The sequence below is a fragment of the Limulus polyphemus genome, unplaced genomic scaffold, assembly GCF_000517525.1.
Source record: "Limulus polyphemus unplaced genomic scaffold, Limulus_polyphemus-2.1.2 Scaffold3711, whole genome shotgun sequence".
In the NCBI taxonomy this organism is placed as follows: domain Eukaryota; kingdom Metazoa; phylum Arthropoda; class Merostomata; order Xiphosura; family Limulidae; genus Limulus; species Limulus polyphemus.
The window spans coordinates 38,655-57,208 of record NW_013669321.1 but is presented as its reverse complement, the minus strand read 5'-3'; the positions used below and the strand labels follow the sequence as shown (position 1 = coordinate 57,208).

Here is an 18,554-nt window from a genome sequence, read left to right as displayed (position 1 = left end):
CCTTTACAATCTTAAACACCCCAATCAAGAGAAAACAATTTGAGATATTTCAGCCTCTCCTCGTTTGACAACCCCTCCATTCCAGGCATCATTCCAGTAACCCTTCTCTGAATCCTTTCCAACAATTCAATGTCTTTTCTAAGGTAAGGAGCCCAAGATTGAACACATTATTCCAAATGTGGCCTAACCAGTGACCTGTACAATGAAATTATAACCTCTTTAAACTTGTATGCAATATTTGCCCTACCACTAGCAACAGCACACTGCTTGGAAGAGACTGATCAACTATTACACCAAGATCCCTTTCTTTCATGACACTGTTAAGGTTATTCCCATTCAAATTATGAAAACCCACATGCATTATCTTGCAGTTATTATAATTAAAACCCCTCTACCATTTATTTGCCCAACTCACTAAATGATCTAAATCCTCTTGTAGATCAGCAGCATCCTTTTCACAGCTAGCAACACCCAAGGCCTTAATATCATCAGCAAATTTATTGACTATTCTTTCATCCATGTCATCGATGGAAATCAAAAAGAGAAAAGTGTCTAAACTGAGCCCTGAGGTACCCCACTTGTGACATTAATCTAGTTTGACTGAACTCAATTTGCAACAACCCTCTGCTTTCTTCCATCCAGCCACTCTTGTATCCAATTTGCTAAATTATCCCCCACACCTATAGAGATAATTTATTTTTACAAGCCTTTTATGTGACACCTAGTCAAATGCTTTCTGAAAATCCAGACACACCAAATCTACACCCTTACCCTCATCTACATAAGCGGTAACCTTTTCAAAGAATGTCAAAAGATTTGTAAGGCAAGATTTTCCCTTAGTGAAACCATATTGACAATCCAATGTAACATAACGTTTAGGGACAACATTGACAACAATTTTTATTGTACAGATTCTAAGTAATAAATATCATAATTAACAAAGTGAATTCTTAATCTAACCAAAAGTTGAGAACTATAGCCCTACATGTTTATTTGCAAGGCTTATGACATTGTTCTTCTCCTTTGAACAGATAAGTACGAAAAACCGAAATGCCATGCATTACTAGAAGTTTTAAATTAATGGTGCAGGAACTGTTTAGCAATTTTGAAAAATCTAAAAAGTTATACAGCTGCAATGCTAATAAGTGTAAATGTAACTTCACAAGCTTAAAAAATTGATGAAAGATTCAAATCAGACTTACAACAGCTCTTTCTGAAGTTATATATTGGAATATGACAGCAATTTTATAACATTTTTACCTGTTTCGATATTCCAATTTGAAAAAAAAATTTCATGGCTGATCTATATAGAATCTTATTTTTCACTTACCATAACAAAAATATCTACATGTAAATAACTAACTAATCAAATTACTTTATACCCCACAAAAAGAGTCAGGAAGTTTCGGACTTTCTATGTGATATTATTTCAGTGATACCATTATTGAAACTCCCACATGTCAGTGGCACACAATTTCTCAAATAATCACAAATATATAAAGGCTTTTGGTCTTATTACATGTATTTTCATCTTTAAATAGTTTTAACAGAAATACAGATACATAAATTAAAATAAGTTTATTTTTGCATTTTTAATGTTCACATTAAATAAGATTCTTTAACACATAAATTCAGCTTGAAATTGAACATATAGCTTAGGAATCAAAAGGTTTAAAGAATCAAATTTCTTTACCAGGTGGTGCCCGTGCTTTAATACTATCAGATGCTGAACTGTAGGGACCAGGTCCTGCTTCATTTACTGCACACACACGGAACTCATAGTCACAGTTCTCCTTAAGCCCACTAACTCGGTAAGTAAGGTCAGGTATAACAGCCATTGATGCTCTAGTCCAGTTTTCATCACCAGCCTTACGTTTCTCGAGGATGTATCCAGTGACGGGACTTCCACCATCATTACGAGGTTTGGTCCATGATAAAGTAATGGAATCTTCAGATGATTCAACAAAGCGAGGAATACCTGGAGCACTTGGTGGATCTAAAAATAAATTTTTTCAGGTTTCATTAAAATCTTAAAAAAGAAAGACATAAAACATAACAGAATTCAAAGTTATGTCAAACAAACAGTTTTCTTTTAAATCAAAAGCTTTATAAATTTACTTATTCTAAACTCTAGTGGATCAAAAAAATTATAGTAATTACAAAAACAAATGTAATGGAAAATATCACATTTATTGAAAATGTTTATTTTCTCTCCTGTGTAAGAAAAATGAAAGATTTAACATGATACTCTTTTTATAATTTTAGTTTCAAGAACTAAACAAGAAGAAAGAGATAAAATATATTTCATCACATTTATTAACATTATCAGCTTAGGCATTTTTACAATTTAAGAATATTTAACACACTTACTGAAAGGTAGTTTTGCCATGATGGGCTCACTCGTGACGGCTGGGTCACTGGTTCCATACTGGTTTTCAGCCATGACTCGGAAGTCATACTTGTGGCCTACCATAAGGTTTCTTACTCTACAGGCTGTGGTTGTCACATAACTACTAACTCTTGTCCAAGCAGTGGCCCCAACTTCTTTCTTCTCAACCATATAGTTCGTTATTTCAGAGCCACCATTATCTTTTGGTGGAAGCCATTTCAACGTTAGGGATTCTCCTTCAATGTCTTCACCTCTGAGATTTTCTGGAGGTCCAGGATGATCTAAAAATTACATAAATAGAAACAATTGATACCTACACTTTATTTATATGAGGAAATCAAAACATATAGCCAAAAAATAATATTCTGACTGATATAAAACAGAGTAAGACTTAATTGATCCATGACGTTCTATTTTAAATGCCATCACTACTGGACTTTCTTTCAGTGTAAAATATGTTATGTCAGCACATATACTTATTCAGACTCATATTGAACATAAAACCCCATTACACTTTTTATTATTTTCACACAGTCTGATTTACAGTTCTTCTCCAACTTTAGTGTCCCATAAAACCCCACTATTCTAACCTCTAAACTTCTCCTAAAATGCTATCACTTTCCAGTGTAAAATAACAATTGCTTCTTAACATTTTTGTAATATTAAATTTTAATCTCAACATACTACAAGACATCACTCTTCCTTAAGGCCTACTAGTACAGTAGGAGAGTTAGTTTCTTAATACAGTATAGAGTAGAATATACTAGCTATATGCTCAGTAAATGCTTTTGTAGTGTCTTTTACACACAAATGGTTTATGAGTTATTAAAAATACTTTACTAGCAAGCACTAGTGGGTTAACACTTTAACTCAGTTCGTAAAACACTCACCTGTTGTGTAAAAGATCATGGGTTCAAATTCAAGCAATGCAATAATAAAATCAAAATTAAATAACCAAAAGACAATGTCCTCTTAATGTGGGGCCATTCCACATATCTGAGATAAGACCCGAGAACGAGCCTTCTTTGTGAGAGAGGAAGAATGTGTGAAAGTTTGAGTTGTTAACTAGTGCCTTACTAGCAAACACTAGTGGGTTAACCCTCTAGCTCTGTTGGTAAGGCACAACTCACCTGGTGTGTGAGAGGTCTTGGGTTTGAATATGAAACTACCACAGTAGAACAGCTGATGTTTAACATATTCATGACCAGATCAAAAATTGAACAACTAAAAGCAACACAAGGTCAAATATTCAGATTTTCATTAACTTAAGAGAATATAAAAAGGGATCGTGTGAACTCAAAAACATCTTTAATATCTTCTAATGTGACAATTTCACATAAAGTAAGAAATGACAAAATGCTAGAAAATAGTACATAATGATTATACATTATATTTCTATATTATTCAACCTACTGGCAAAATACCTATTTAGTCAGAGCTGTTATTATTACAGGAGAACTAACTAACTTTAGAAGCATCATAACTTATGAGTATATGTTTTGGGCAAAGCTATATAATGACTACCTGCACATAGCCATTCCTAATTTTCAACTGACAGGCTAAAGAGAAGACAACTAGTAAACATAACCCACTGTAAACTCTTAGGTCATTCTTGTCTCATCAAATGGTGGGATTTGACCACTGTTGGGAAAAAGAATGTAAACCATAAACCTTCGAATCTACAGTTTGTTATAGTACGCCAAACACAGTCCATTTAGCAAAGTAAATTACACTTACCAAGAACAGTGACTTTACAATAAGCAGTGTCAAATCCTGACTTATTTTTCAAGAACAATTTGTACTGTCCAGAATCTGATCGCTTGGCATCTGACAAAGCTAGAACAGCATAGTCATCTCCCACCTATGATATAAATAGTGAGAAAAATGCTACATAAAAAAAAAAAATTACATTTCAAAAAAATTTGTAAATGCAAAACAATACAAAAATATTTCATATAAATTGATAACTTACACACAGCTTTGAAATTGTAAGTTTTCTAATGTATCATGATGTGTGAAAGTAATTTTATATGAATATTACACAAATGAAATACAAGTATTTATTAGAAAAATCTAGTTTTTTAAAATGTGACTAATGTGAAGATTATTATTGTCACCCTTATGTTTTCTTTACAAAATAAACAACATTTTGTACCTTCTGTACATTATGCCTGACTGAATAGTAGGAGTTTTTAAGCAACGGTGTACTGATTTAAAAGAAATCAAAATTACAAAAGATTTCTCACAAATAGGAAACAAAATAGATAACAAAACTAAAAAGTGAATATTTATCTGAATAACAATTATGACAAGAAATAAATGTCATCATAGATGAGCTTTCTAGAAGAACCCAACCACATTAAGTTATTCACCTTATTGAAAATCCTGGGATCCTTTTCATTAACTTCAAAGTCATTTTTAGACCAGGTGGCAGTGGGTTTTGGGAAACCACTGAATGGAACATTGATGTTAAACTCTTGGCCTGCTTTGATGACAATATCTCTGACATTTCCTGCATCAATTCGTGGTTTGTCTACAGACATAACAATACTGATAAGTAATACATTAACAGTCCCATGTATATTTTGGCATAATCAAAACAGTATTAAGCATTACAATTCTTAGCAAATAAAACATTTAGGATTCTAAAATTAAACAGAAATCAGTAAAGTAGTAACAAAAATAATTCAAATAAATGAACATTAAGAGTGGTAGAGGGAGCTGCCTGTGCTAGTATAGATTGCACAATATAATTGGTGGAGGGTAGTCACATGATCAGCACATATTGCTGCAATGCTTTAGCAACAGACCTTACTGCAACATAAACTACTGATAGCAAACAACTAAAAAGTAAATATATATATATTATTGAAGTACCAAGATTATGTTGCAAAGTAATGGTGAAAATTCTTACTATACCTGGTTGGTCTTCTACTAATACCATTGGACAAGGATGGCTTGGTGGACTGTCTCCTACATCATTGACTGCTATTACACGGAACTCGTATTCTTGACCTTCTGTCAAATTTGGTACCTGTAAATAAAATGCATAGCTAGGCATTTGGCAATCACTTAAATAATGTAAAAAGGAAATTAATTCAATAAGCCTAATTTTAGAAACTTTGCTTGAAATCTTAACACAATTACTTCAATTTTCCTTTTCTTGCCATGGAGTTAATTTCATGTTGATTTTTAATAAATAATAGTCTGCAACTTTTAAGAGACTTTATATGTAAGATATCTTATCACATGTACAAACATTTCACAGTTCTTAGTAAAATTTTCAAATATCCAAGCTCCAATAATAACAAATTCAGATCTTTGTAAAATCACAAAAATTATTTTTGAATCCAACTGACTAGAGGAACTGTTTTTCTCTACTCTTATTTCAATAGTATCAGTGAATAATTCACTTATGCTACATCATGGGTTATCACAGTTTTATCCTGAGCTTTACATAATTGTCTCCTTTTCGTCAAAGTCCACACAGGCAGGTTCAATTACTTTAGAACACCCTTTGACATGACCAACTGTTCTCCATCTCAATTAAACTGTGAAACTCACTTCAAAATATCACCCATTATGGCTAATCACTCACTGGCTAACTTCATGACTGACAAATTTTCCAATTAGACTGACTAAATTACTTTAGAATCCAATTGACAAGGCAAACTATTTTTCTCTACCCTTATTGCAATAGTATCAGTAAATAATTCACTTATGCTCCCCCGGGGGTTACTACAGCTGTATCCTTAATTTTAAATAATTGTCTCCTTTTCGTCAAAGTCCACACAGACGGGTTCAATTACTTTAGAATACCCTTTGACAAGGCTGATTATTCTCCTTATCTCTATTAAACTGTGAAACTCACTTTAAAATATTGCCCGTTATGGTTAATCACTCACACGCTGGCTAATTTCATGTTTTATTTTGCTAACTAATTTTCTGACTGAACTGCACTTGACTTTTACTATATTTCTTAACTTTTACTCACTTGGTAGCCTATATTGATACGTTGTACACTGAGGCCTCAAACTTACTCTAAGCTACATGAGTGGCGCTATAATGTAACAATACTCAATAAAGGTAATGAGAGAAATAGAATATAGAGTAATGTAATGTCAACAATATTAGTAAAGCCTAAACAACAATGTTATTGCAAACACAACGTACAACTCATACAGAGTTACGTAACAAAATTTGTCACAACTAACACTTTTAAAACAATCCATCTTCAACACTCCAGTCTTAAAAACTAACCAATCTTTAGATATTCAGTCACAAAATACTAAAAAATAACACCTAAACTAAACAATCATTAACAAATGTAAAATATTAGAAATCAAGAATCTTTACTGCATTGTTATACTTACAGTGTATGTGGTGTCAGGATGTGGGATTGTGTTAACAATATCCCAGTCTTTGGCACCCTTAGGCTTCTTTTCTACAAGATATCCTTTTATCTTACTCCCTCCATCATTAGCTGGCTTTTTCCAGGCGAGAGTTACAGAATTCTTTGTGACTTTATCCACACGAGGCATATCTGGAGCATCTGCAACATCTATTATACAGAAAGACAGACAGAAAACACAAATAAAGTCCCAAATTTGATTTTTACAGATAGAAAAGGAAAAGAAACAACCATTTAAAAATTAAAATTTTGGCAAACCTTGTGCAAGTATTCACTAAATACTTTTTATGAAAATAATATCCAAACAACAAGTGAGAAAACCATCAGTGAAACAAATCACTGAATACTATAAAGCAAAAAGATCAGGAGAATTTACATATATTACACTTGTTGGAAGTTGTTCTTCAAAAGTAATGATTCACCAAACAGATTAAGCTCTAAGTAGCCAAATGGGAAACCCTTTAGTCAATATTCTTCCAATTTAGTTTTTTTTATGACAAAGTTACTAAGGTTATCTGCTGCTGTCCCTAATTGTCAACTGCTGACCAGATGAAAAAAAAACAGCCAGAAGCAACCATTGCAAACTCCTGGGCTATTTTTAACCAACATACAGTGGGATTGACTGTTGCAATATAATACCCCCCATAGCTAAAAGGGTGGGTATGTTCACTGCCAGGTTTTGATCCCATGACAAGTAAAGAATCCTAACCACTATTAAAAACAAAAGTAGGCATGACAAAGTGACAGGAGCATTGTAATTCTTATGTTACAAGAAAACATGAAAATTTACATATATGTGAACAAGTTTAAAGGTTTTTTCACAATTTAATCATTAATGGAATACAAAACTCAATAAAATACTGATCTTCTTACATTTTCTTTCCTGAGCTGTAACAGGTTGGCTGGGTCTACTGGGCTTGCCTCGACCTCCTTCATTAACAGGTACAATCCTGAACTCATAAGTTTGCCCTTCTGTTAAGTTAGGTACAGTAAAATCTGTACTTGGAGTAGGGTGTGTATTGACTGGAGTCCATTCAGGTGAACCTTTTTCTCTCTTCTCAACAATATAACCTTTCAAAGTGAAAATCAGGTGTCTTCAGAAAAGCATTATCATGGATTTACATTACAAATGTTAAATAAAGAAGTTAATGTTGTAATCTTCTGGTTAATTAAAAAGTCTAAGCAATATTGATTTTGCATTGTTTAATTTGTCATCATGATATGTGAAATGCTCTATAAACACCTAAATCTGATGAACTTGTTAAAGGTTATTTCTTTACACATTACTTTTTAGCAATAATGACATGTAATATTTTTAGGGCAAAAGATATTAACATTTTTTTTATTTTCAATATATCAAAAATAACACACATAATTCAAGAAAACTTAGTAATTTAATAAAACATACTTCAGATAACTGAAAACTGATCAGTAAGTAATCTTCTTCTTTCCTGTGCATTAAACTAACTGAGCTATATTCAGGATACTAAGTACTTTAATTAACTCTTGTCTCTTATTTGTGACACGTACAACCTATTATCATACTAACCAGTAACTGGTCGTCCGCCATCATTAGTAGGTGGCTTCCATGTTATGTCTGCAAAGGATGGACCAAAGTCAGTAACCTTTGGTTGACTTGGTGCATCAGGAGTATCTGAAATTCATGAAACGGCTTATTAATTTTTGACCTCTTAAAATAAAAGTTCTTACAACTTAAAACCTGTTGAACAATTCTTGTTCTAGAAGCATTAATGCAGAGTATATGTACCCTAATTAAATTGCAGTCATGAAAAAATTATAAACTTTTTAATAAATATATTAACATTCATGATAATTAAAGATGTGTTCATTACTATGTGTAACCCAAACTCTGGATTATGTTTTTAAAGTAAAACACAAATAATTACAGATTTAACAGGTAGATAATTATAATCTTTATACTAACGTCCTGATTTATGGTAATAGCTAGTCACATGAGATGTAACCTTGAGGTCTAACCACTGTATAAAAAGCCCTCCTTTATTTTGAAAACCGGCTAGTTCATGAGAAGTAGTTTGATGAAAGAATTATTGCTAATTATCACTCAATATTGTGATTGATATTGAGAAGTGGTTTAATTTTGAAATATTGTGTTATTCTCTGGTGAATTAGGTTTTTCCTTCTTCTGGTTCTTTTTCCTAGTTTCTTTGATATTTATTGAAATTAATAACACTGATGTTTATGTTGTATTGTTTATTAGTGTTTGCACCTAGTCCTGGTCAGACATGTGTTTACTAATTGGTTTTGGTTTTGTTTTTTTAAGTGATAAAATTTGTATTCTAATTGTTTGAAATTTTTTCTTTGGATTTCTGTTGTCATATTTAATAAATTGTTTTTGTTTAACCCTGGTTGTAGAGGCACTTTGTTAAGTCCATTACATGCTTGCCTGCTTACACAGAAAAAAAAAGTACCACAGTATCATATTTTTAGTTGATACATACCAAATGGGTTTTTGACAGTAACAGGTTTTCCCTCCAGAGGTTCACTGACGCCATACATGTTTTCTGCAGACACTCTGAACTTGTATTGCTTTCCTTCTTCCAAGTTTCTAACAGTATAGGTTGTGGTGGGGCAGTACCCTGGTACTGGAAGCCATCTATCACTGCCAAATTCACATTTCTCAATCTGGTATCCTTTAGAATGAAAATACATTCAATGTTTAGTTAAAACTGAGACCACATAAAAACTAACTAATCATTGTTCTGAATATTATGTCTTTCATATTGTTCAACAATTCATATGAAGCCATATTCAGATTTGTTCAGATACATTTTGTATTTCTTTATGTAAGTTTGAAACACAAAACACTTGTGGATAATCCAGCATGCATCAGAAAATCTAAAATCAAATACTTACAAAACTTTTAAGTACTACTATTTCATTAAGACATCCCTATAATTAAATTAAATTAAAGGAAATTAATTTTTGTAAACTACAATTTTTCCTACTTAATAAGTTTTTACCAGTAATTGCAGAGCCACCATCATCTTCTGGGGATTTCCATTGCAGAGTTACACTAGAGTTTGTAGTGGAAGGATATTCAAGTGGTCCACGTGGTGAGCTTGGTTTGTCTTCATTTAATAGAAGAAGCAGTTATCATCAACATTAAATACTCATCCACTTTTAATAAATGACAGAATGTTTCAAATTGCTCAAGCCTTTTAATGCTGGAGATGATAAAATATTTAAAAAGCCTTGAAATGAGTCAACTGTTTATATGTAAAAATCAACTGGGGAAAATAGTAAAATTTACAGGCTCATTACACATCGGAGTTAGGGACAGGAAATTTGAAACTTATAATGAAACGATGTATAATGGGGAATTTTCCCCCATAAAAATAATGGGAAATGGGGGGGGATAAGGACCTTAAAAGCATAAACACTGCCTATGTAACACAAAGTGGAGCAATTTCTGCTATAAAAAACAATGAAATATGGTACTGAATAGGGTCCATAACTTAAGAAAATGTGTTTTATATCTAGCAACCAAAATACATACTGTACTATACTATACAAAACATAATGTAGTACACATATTTATAACTAATTCTGAGTTCAAGGACCTACAAACAAAGTATTTTCCAAATACTTCATTGAAAACCATTTTTATGAGCATTTTGAAACAGCTCTGTACACCTTAAAACATTATCCTTTTTTTAATATAAAACATATTTGTGACATTTTTAAGCAATGACTCAAACAGAAAACCACTTTTTTGTGAGAAAAAAAATCACAGAATATTACACAGTATTTTAAAAAGATTTTACCATAACCTTTAATTTTTATGTTAATATCTTGGGGAGTTGTGCTTGATTGAAGAAGGTGTTGGGAGAGGATGAGAATAGAGATGCAGCTGTAAGGTCATCAACATCACTGACATCCACCATACTTATCTTTATAGAAGATGTAGGCTCAGGATTTTTGTTCACTTGAGTGCCAGAAGGGCCTGCTTTGGGTTCCTTTGCTGTGTTTTTTAAATAAAGAGTCCAGGGTTGTGTGCTTTCCTACTTGCATGTTATTACTCTGTGTTCTTTGGTGCATTATTTAATCAAATAAAAATTAATTAGTGCAATACTACCATTAGCATAAAAAAGTAGGGTTAAGTGTCATTGAGAATAAAAAAATATGATTTTTTTGTAAGTGAAAGACCTATAACTTTAACTGAAACACTGCCAAATTTTGTGAAGATATACACACTATATTGAAAGTGAGAAATATTAAATCTATAAAGACTTTAAACGAGTACAAAGATATCATGTGGTCAGTTAAATTGACCGAGCCTATATTGAGAGAGTTAAGCTGAACCGAGTCAAAAACTATGAATGACATATGTGCTGAGAAATTTTATGTTGCATTCCTCAAAAAGTCAGCAACGTAAGTATGAAACAACGTACATCACAACGACATATAAGGAGGATACACTGTTCCTTTATGTTCAAATATGTGAATCAGAATCATTGGCTGTTGTGGTAATGTTAATCTTGAAGAAATAATAATTTAGAGTTACTCTTCTATGCTAAAGAAATGCTGTGTAAGTTAGGCTTTTCCTATACTGCAAATGTACTTCTGATAACTACTTACTTCTCTCACATAAATAGCTATTCTTGTTCAATGCTGCCCTCTATATGCAAAAAAATTTTTTGCATGCCACAAGCCTTGAGCTCCTATTTATCCCACAATCATCATGCAACAACCCTCCACCAATAGGAGTGCAACACACCCTCCTTACACATGTAACTTCCTTCTTCAATTCTACCACTTCTAATATAGTACCTTACCTCCGCTCACCTAAATAGTTCGAATCCCACACTGAATAGTCATGCAACAATCCTCCACCAATAGGAGTGCAACACACCCTCCTTACACATGTAACTTCCTCTTCAATTCTACCACTTCTAATATAGTACCTTACCTCCGCTCACCTAAATAGTTCGAATCCCACATTGAATAGGTGGAGGGAAAGAGAGAAGCTTGTTTGTTTGTTTATTTTTAATTTTGCGCAAAGCTACATGAGAGCTATCTGTGCTAGCCGTCCCTAATTTAGCAGTGTAAGACTAGAGGGAAGGCAGCTAGTCATTACCACCCACCGCCAACTCTTGGGCTACTCTTTACCAAAGAATAGTGGGATTGACCATCACATTATAACATCCCCATGGCTGAAAGGGCGAGCATGTTTGGTGGGAGGGGGATTCGAGAGAGAGAGAAGCATTCTTTGAAAGCATTTGAAGAACACCCTCGCAGTAGAGGATAAAATGTGGGAGACCGTATAACTGTACCAGTTATATTCTTCACTCAGTGTGAAAAGAGGTGATGCAAACATGGGTGGAAATTGGGAGGAGCACATCCAAAAGGGAGAGAACAATGATTGGATAGGGACCGAACCACCCAATTCTGAATTTCAATCCCTTAGATGAGAGTAATGTGGGTGAGAGTAAAAAGGATGTTCCCAAGGTGTAGAGTGGATAGGGCATGACAGACCATACATGGCAGGTCAACTGCATCCAAAACCCAGCTACCAGGAATTGACATACATGTGGGGGATATGAAAGAGGATCATACCATCTTCACCTCAAGTTCAGAAGACCAAAATAATATATCATACCCACCAATCTGTGAACAGGGCAAAGTGAGAAAATATTGTACGAATCTGGAAATCCGACATCTGGATGAATGGTACAATAAAGATGTCCCTGTATTGTGAAAACCAATCAGACAGGAACCACCCCCAGCGCAGTAACATCCTTGGTATATTTAAATCTTCGAGGGATAGTGCAAAAGAAAGAACCATAGTAACCTGCAAATTCCTCCACCATGACCCACATCAGCTTCCTGCTGATCGACCCACAACCCCAGGCATGGAAGGAAATGTCTGTGAAGATACGCAAATCCAGACGAGGGGAGGAAGTGAAACACCTGCCGATGTGAGGTTCATGTCCAACCACCAATGCAGATCATCGACAAGGGAAGAAGGAAAGGGAACAGGAGCCTCCAAGGGATCCTGTGCAAAGTTCCACTGGTCGTGCAAAGCCCACTGAAGAGTCCTCATATACACACGACCTAAGAGGATAAGAGCTTTCATAGAAGACCACATCCCCAAATCAACAGAACCTTGCAAACAGTAATATATGGAGCAGTGAGGGCATAGAGAACTGGACTGAGATGAGTGTTGAAAAAGACACCCAACTGGACAAGATATTGAGTGGGTAAAAGAAATGACTTCTCCAACTAGAGCAGGGTGCAAAATTTATACACTACCCCATGATGAACAAACCGAAGATAGCACCTCGACAGATAAGCATTCGTGACATTTACCTTGGTCATCCAAAGAGCTGGACAAAAAAAAAGGGTGAAAAAAGACTCCATAGTAAAGAGGGGCAGAACCAAAAATCAATTGAGGCAGGACAGACCAATCACAAGATATCAGATGTTATGTGTAAATAAATAATTAAATTTCTCAGCCAAGATTTAATTTATAGAACAAAGTGGGAACAAGTAAACAAGGATTAGAATAATTACATTATAAGATAAAGTCAAAACCTGCATTCCAGTAGATACTAAAACCAAAAAAGATACTGCTGGAGAAATGTACTCAAATTCCTGCCAAAAAATTATAATTGAGACTTACCATATACAAGTACATTTATATCAGCTGAGTCTTCACCATATGGGTTTTTAGCAGTAATAGTATATTTGCCACTGTCACCTCTCTGAGAAACAGGAATACTTAGGCTCACATTCTCATCACCACTTTCTGTTATGATGCGATTAGTTACTGGTATTGGCTTGTCATTAATGGTCCATTTTACAGCTGGTTCTGGGGCTCCAGTCATGGGTATACTGACATTCAATGGTTCCCCTGCTCTGACCCGAATATTACGGCCACTATCCAGATGCAGTTTTGGTTTCTCTGTAATAGACAAAATAGATTTTTCTCTGTGACATTTTGATGATCCACTTTACAAGCATGTTAATTTACTCTTAAAATAAAAAAGTATGTTTACCTTAACATAAAGTCATTTCCAAAATAATAATCATACTTATGACAAATATCTTTTGATGTTAAAGATAATGCAAAAGCTTAATCACTCTCCACAATGCAGTATGTTCTTCAATATGCATACAGTAATATTCTTAAAAGAGCTAAACACTAAGAAGAGCAACTTGAGCTTATTCATAATATATACCTTTCATAGGCTTTGCAGCAATAGGTTTGGAAGCCTGACTTGGTTCACTAGGACCAGCTGCATTCTTTGCTATGACTCTGTACTCATACTGATGTCCATCAGTCACTGTATCATCATTATATTCTGTTCCCTGTAGAAATAAAAAAAAAATCCATTTTGCAAACACCTAAATTTATATAAAACACATTCCTTCATAAACAAAATATGATCATTTTTGGTTTTCAGGTAAATTTAAATTCACATGGCTAATAAAATTTCAAATGAACAGTTGGTTCTAAGTTTTATTACTAATAAATTATTTTCATAATACATGTATATATATATGTTATGGTTTTCTGTGATTATCCTGTTTAGAAAATTAAATAAAATTGCATTTAATATCTACTTTTTTTTTATCAGTTTTAGTTTTCAGCTTATAATCAAAAACTGAAAACATTCTACATTATAAAATTAAATACATTAATAACTGTTCAAAGACCGTTTACAAATAAATAGCAACATACAGTAACATGTTAATGATATGAAACTTACCCTAACTGGTGTTTTAGTAATTCGTACCCATCTGTTAGCTTTAGTGTCCCTCCTTTCAATGTCATAGCCTTGGATAGGAGAGCCACCATCGGATCTTGGAGGAGTCCACTTAATTTTGATAAAGTCTCGGTCATGATCCACTGGCTGAGGTTGGCCTGGTGTGCCTGGTACACCTATGGATTGTAAATACACATATAGCTGCGATATAGATAGTTTTTTTATAGCTACTATTGACAAACACGTGTTCATTGCCCAAAATTTTACCATCATTTATCTAATGAAAATTATGTCATAAATGCAGAATGATGAATAATATACATGTGATAAAAGTACAATGATTAATACAAATACCATGAGATTTATTACAAAATTCACTGACCAGTTATCCAAAACTAATTGTCTCTAGACAAATCAAATTATTCTGAAAGTCTTTTAACAAAATTAAAAATTAATCATAATAACGGTCTTTATCTTCAAACTTCAAACAATATAACAAAAATGATCAACATATTTTTTACCATAAGGACTTTTGGCAGTGATAGGCTTGGTGGTGGTCAGTGGTTCAGACACTCCCTGAGGGTTTTCTGCCATTACACGGAACTCATACGCTGTGCCTTCCATTAATTTGGGAACGGTACATTTCGTGGAGTTAGGTGGAACATGAAGCACAGCAGGAACCCAGGTCCCATCTCGTGTTTTGTCCCGCTTCTCCACAATGTAACCACTGTTAAGTAATTAAATCAACATTTAATTGCACTGTATACTTATTGGTGGTCACAAAAAATGACACATTCGCTTTCAATGTAAAATACACGTGTTACTTTCCTAGAACTAATTCATTAACAGATTGCTTCATTATACAATTCATATTATAAAAAATAATTAAGTTGAACAATCCTTAATATTTCTAAATTGGAACTAAAACTACAGTATATGAATTATAATTTATTCAATTACAGTCAACATTAATATGCAAATGCTGTCTTTAACCTTTACAAACTGTCAAATACATTTATGGCACCAACATAATTTTACATTACATAAACTTTAGATATAAAATTTATGTATATAAACATTGGAAAGTACAGTTATCTAAAACAAGTAGTAAGCATGTAGAGAGTAAAAACACGGAGGGAATTATATTTTCTTAATGAACTTCTATAGCTGATGCATTTGAGTTCAATACAGGTTTGAGTTTTTTTATCACAAAAGTTTCTTTTATTTGGAAATATTGTTCACTGTTGAAGCTACATACTAAGATGAGGTTACTTTCGTCAGCCACTCCATTACAATCTTGATCCAAGTGTCTGTAGATGTTTGAAGAACTACTATCTTGAATAAACATCGTGATGGCATGATGACAATAGTAGCTTCATTGTAGTATGCAGCTCCAGCAATGAATATGATGTCCAAATACAATAAACTTTTATGACAAAAAACTAAAAGAAAAAAGGTGTAAGTTCATTTACACCTTGAGATGTAAGAGTAAAATGTCTACTATGTTAAACTGAGTAGCTTGCAGTATAACACTAAACATATTACATGTTTATTAAGCAATAATTTGTTGAGACATTTAAAAACATTTTTTAAAACATCCAACATCCAATTTACCTGCATCACACATACTTACGTTAAATCACTGCCTCCAACATCTTTAGGTGGTTTCCACGATAAAACTACATGATCCTTATCAACCTCATCAACATTGAGAGGACCTTCAGGTGCTAATGGTTTATCTATAACAAAAAAGAAGAAACATTTTTAGTAATTAGAATCTTCAAACAGAACTAGTGAAAGTATATGTCATCATCAAGATGAAAGATGAAGGAATACAAAGTCCTCTTTAACCACCACTGTTTCTTAAACCCTTACGATGCTATCATCGGATTTATCTGACTCGACATTTATAGCTGTTTGGTGCGGCAAGTGGATGTACCTCACGGTGTCACAATAACTTTTATTCATAGTGTGATAATCGGAATACTCACAAGTCCTTGAATTTCACACCTTAGTACCGCATGTGTATATCACCGAACAAAAGTGCAACTAATAGATATTGATATTGAATAAGTACTAAAAAAAAGGTGGGTTACTGACACCTTTTGAGAACCCTCCTGAAATTTAATTATGCATTCAAAGGGTTAAACAAATTTACTCTGTTTACATATACGTAAAGAGCGACTAAATGATTATAGCATTTGTAAAAATAATTATTCAACATATTTAATGTAAAAAACAAACATTCTGTTTTACAAAATAATGATCTAAAAAATATTTCTGGGATAATCTTTTGTTGAATAATATCATTTACAAAATTACAGTTGTTTAAATCATGTTTGGTGGGAGTTCTGATATTAAATCATTAGAATAATAAATAGTATCACTTAATATTATTAAATTAATATTTTGAAGGTGATATTGGAAACCTGTTTATATTTGTTATGTACAAACAGGTTTTATAAAACTTTAGAATTCATTAGAAATATTATGTAGAACTGGTAAAGTAATAAACTAAGAAAACAAAGTTATTCCACTCATATAATAGCCTAATGTACAACAAAGCCATGTGACTGTCAACACCACAAACTTGTATCAAGTATAGATCTATAAATGATGTTTTTCCACAATAAAAATGGTAGTCAACCCACATACCAAGAATTATGACAGTTAATGTGCCACTATCTTTTCCACTGTCATTTGTAACAGTTAGAACATAAGGTCCACTGTCGGATCGCTTGGCATCTACTACATTGACAACAGTGTAGTCATCAAAAGCAGAAATGGTAATCCTATCATCAGATGTTAGCTTCTTTCCATTCTGCATCCAAAGAACTTCAGGAGCTGGCTGACCAATAAACTTGATTTCTGAGTGAAGGGTACGGCCAACCTTTACTTTTACCTCTGTCATCGGAGTCAAAATCTTCGGAGCCACTGATGAAACAAAATAAAAATTATACGTTTAGGTAAAATATTCATTTCAAAGTTGCAAAACAACAATATTGCGAAGGCAAAATCTCATATTATTAGGCAAGTCAGAAAAGCTTAAATATATATTTTTATATTTAATTACTCTCCCCAATACCTCATATTTAAATGTTAATGAAATTAATTATAGCACTTGTTGCACATTGAAAATTGCTCTGTATAGATCATAAGTTTTTTATATATTTCTAGCAAAGCTGAAATCTGTTGTCTAACTTTTCAAGATATTAAACATTCTATCTTATTCAAGACTTAAAGCTAGGGCTCATAGGCAAATAACAGAGTGCTTTAGCAGTGCTCAAATACAAGCAAAATAATTACATATGCTATCCTTACTGCATCCCTCCCACTCAAAAGCATGTTCATCCTCAATCCCACAAACACACACAAGCTAGCACACTGGATTTACAACAGTTAGCACAAACCAGAAACTATACTATAACTGTGCAATTAACTTGATTAATTGATATAATTGATTATCTACTAACATTGGTGAGTGCCACTTTAAATAATCAATTGATCAAAATTATGATTAAGTTAATTAATTTAAAAAAAGTATCAAAATTAGCATTTTCAATTATTCCAACTATCCAAGTGTTTAAAATATTACTGTTATGATTTCTCATTATTATCTAGGTTATTCAACTTAACTGATTAGTGTCACAGGACTGATTATAAAAATAATAAAGTAAACAAATGTAGTGTTTCCATTTATTAGTGTTTTTGATTATTCCAACTATCCAAGTGTTTAAAATATTACTGTTATGATTTCTCATTATTATCTAGGTTATTCAACTTAACTGATTAGTGTCACAGGACTGATTATAAAAATAATAAAGTAAACAAACGTAGTGTTTCCAATTATTACTGTTTTTCATTATTACAACTATCCAAGTTTTTAAAATATTACTGTTATGATTTCTCATTATTATCTAGGTTATTCAACTTAACTGATTAGTGTCACAGGACTGATTATAAAAATAATAAAGTAAACAAACGTAGTGTTTCCATTTATTAG

The 18,554-nt window shown here is 33.0% G+C and overlaps 1 protein-coding gene across 1 annotated transcript in view; it reads right to left on the bottom strand.

Annotated features, from left to right (window-relative positions):
- Positions 1-18,554, bottom strand: part of LOC106469892 (twitchin-like) — a gene marked incomplete at its 5' end in the record, with an annotated part of 114,304 nt that overhangs the window by 57,432 nt on the left and 38,318 nt on the right. The window contains 16 exons of the mRNA XM_013930413.1: positions 1,694-1,996; positions 2,371-2,670; positions 4,127-4,250; positions 4,762-4,922; positions 5,309-5,423; positions 6,763-6,950; positions 7,674-7,871; positions 8,350-8,454; positions 9,281-9,472; positions 9,803-9,910; positions 13,465-13,746; positions 14,024-14,153; positions 14,555-14,727; positions 15,073-15,278; positions 16,185-16,290; positions 17,207-17,485. Of these exons, the coding sequence (XP_013785867.1) occupies positions 1,694-1,996; positions 2,371-2,670; positions 4,127-4,250; positions 4,762-4,922; positions 5,309-5,423; positions 6,763-6,950; positions 7,674-7,871; positions 8,350-8,454; positions 9,281-9,472; positions 9,803-9,910; positions 13,465-13,746; positions 14,024-14,153; positions 14,555-14,727; positions 15,073-15,278; positions 16,185-16,290; positions 17,207-17,485 (2,970 nt within the window). The remainder of the gene's footprint in view (positions 1-1,693; positions 1,997-2,370; positions 2,671-4,126; positions 4,251-4,761; positions 4,923-5,308; positions 5,424-6,762; positions 6,951-7,673; positions 7,872-8,349; positions 8,455-9,280; positions 9,473-9,802; positions 9,911-13,464; positions 13,747-14,023; positions 14,154-14,554; positions 14,728-15,072; positions 15,279-16,184; positions 16,291-17,206; positions 17,486-18,554) is intronic.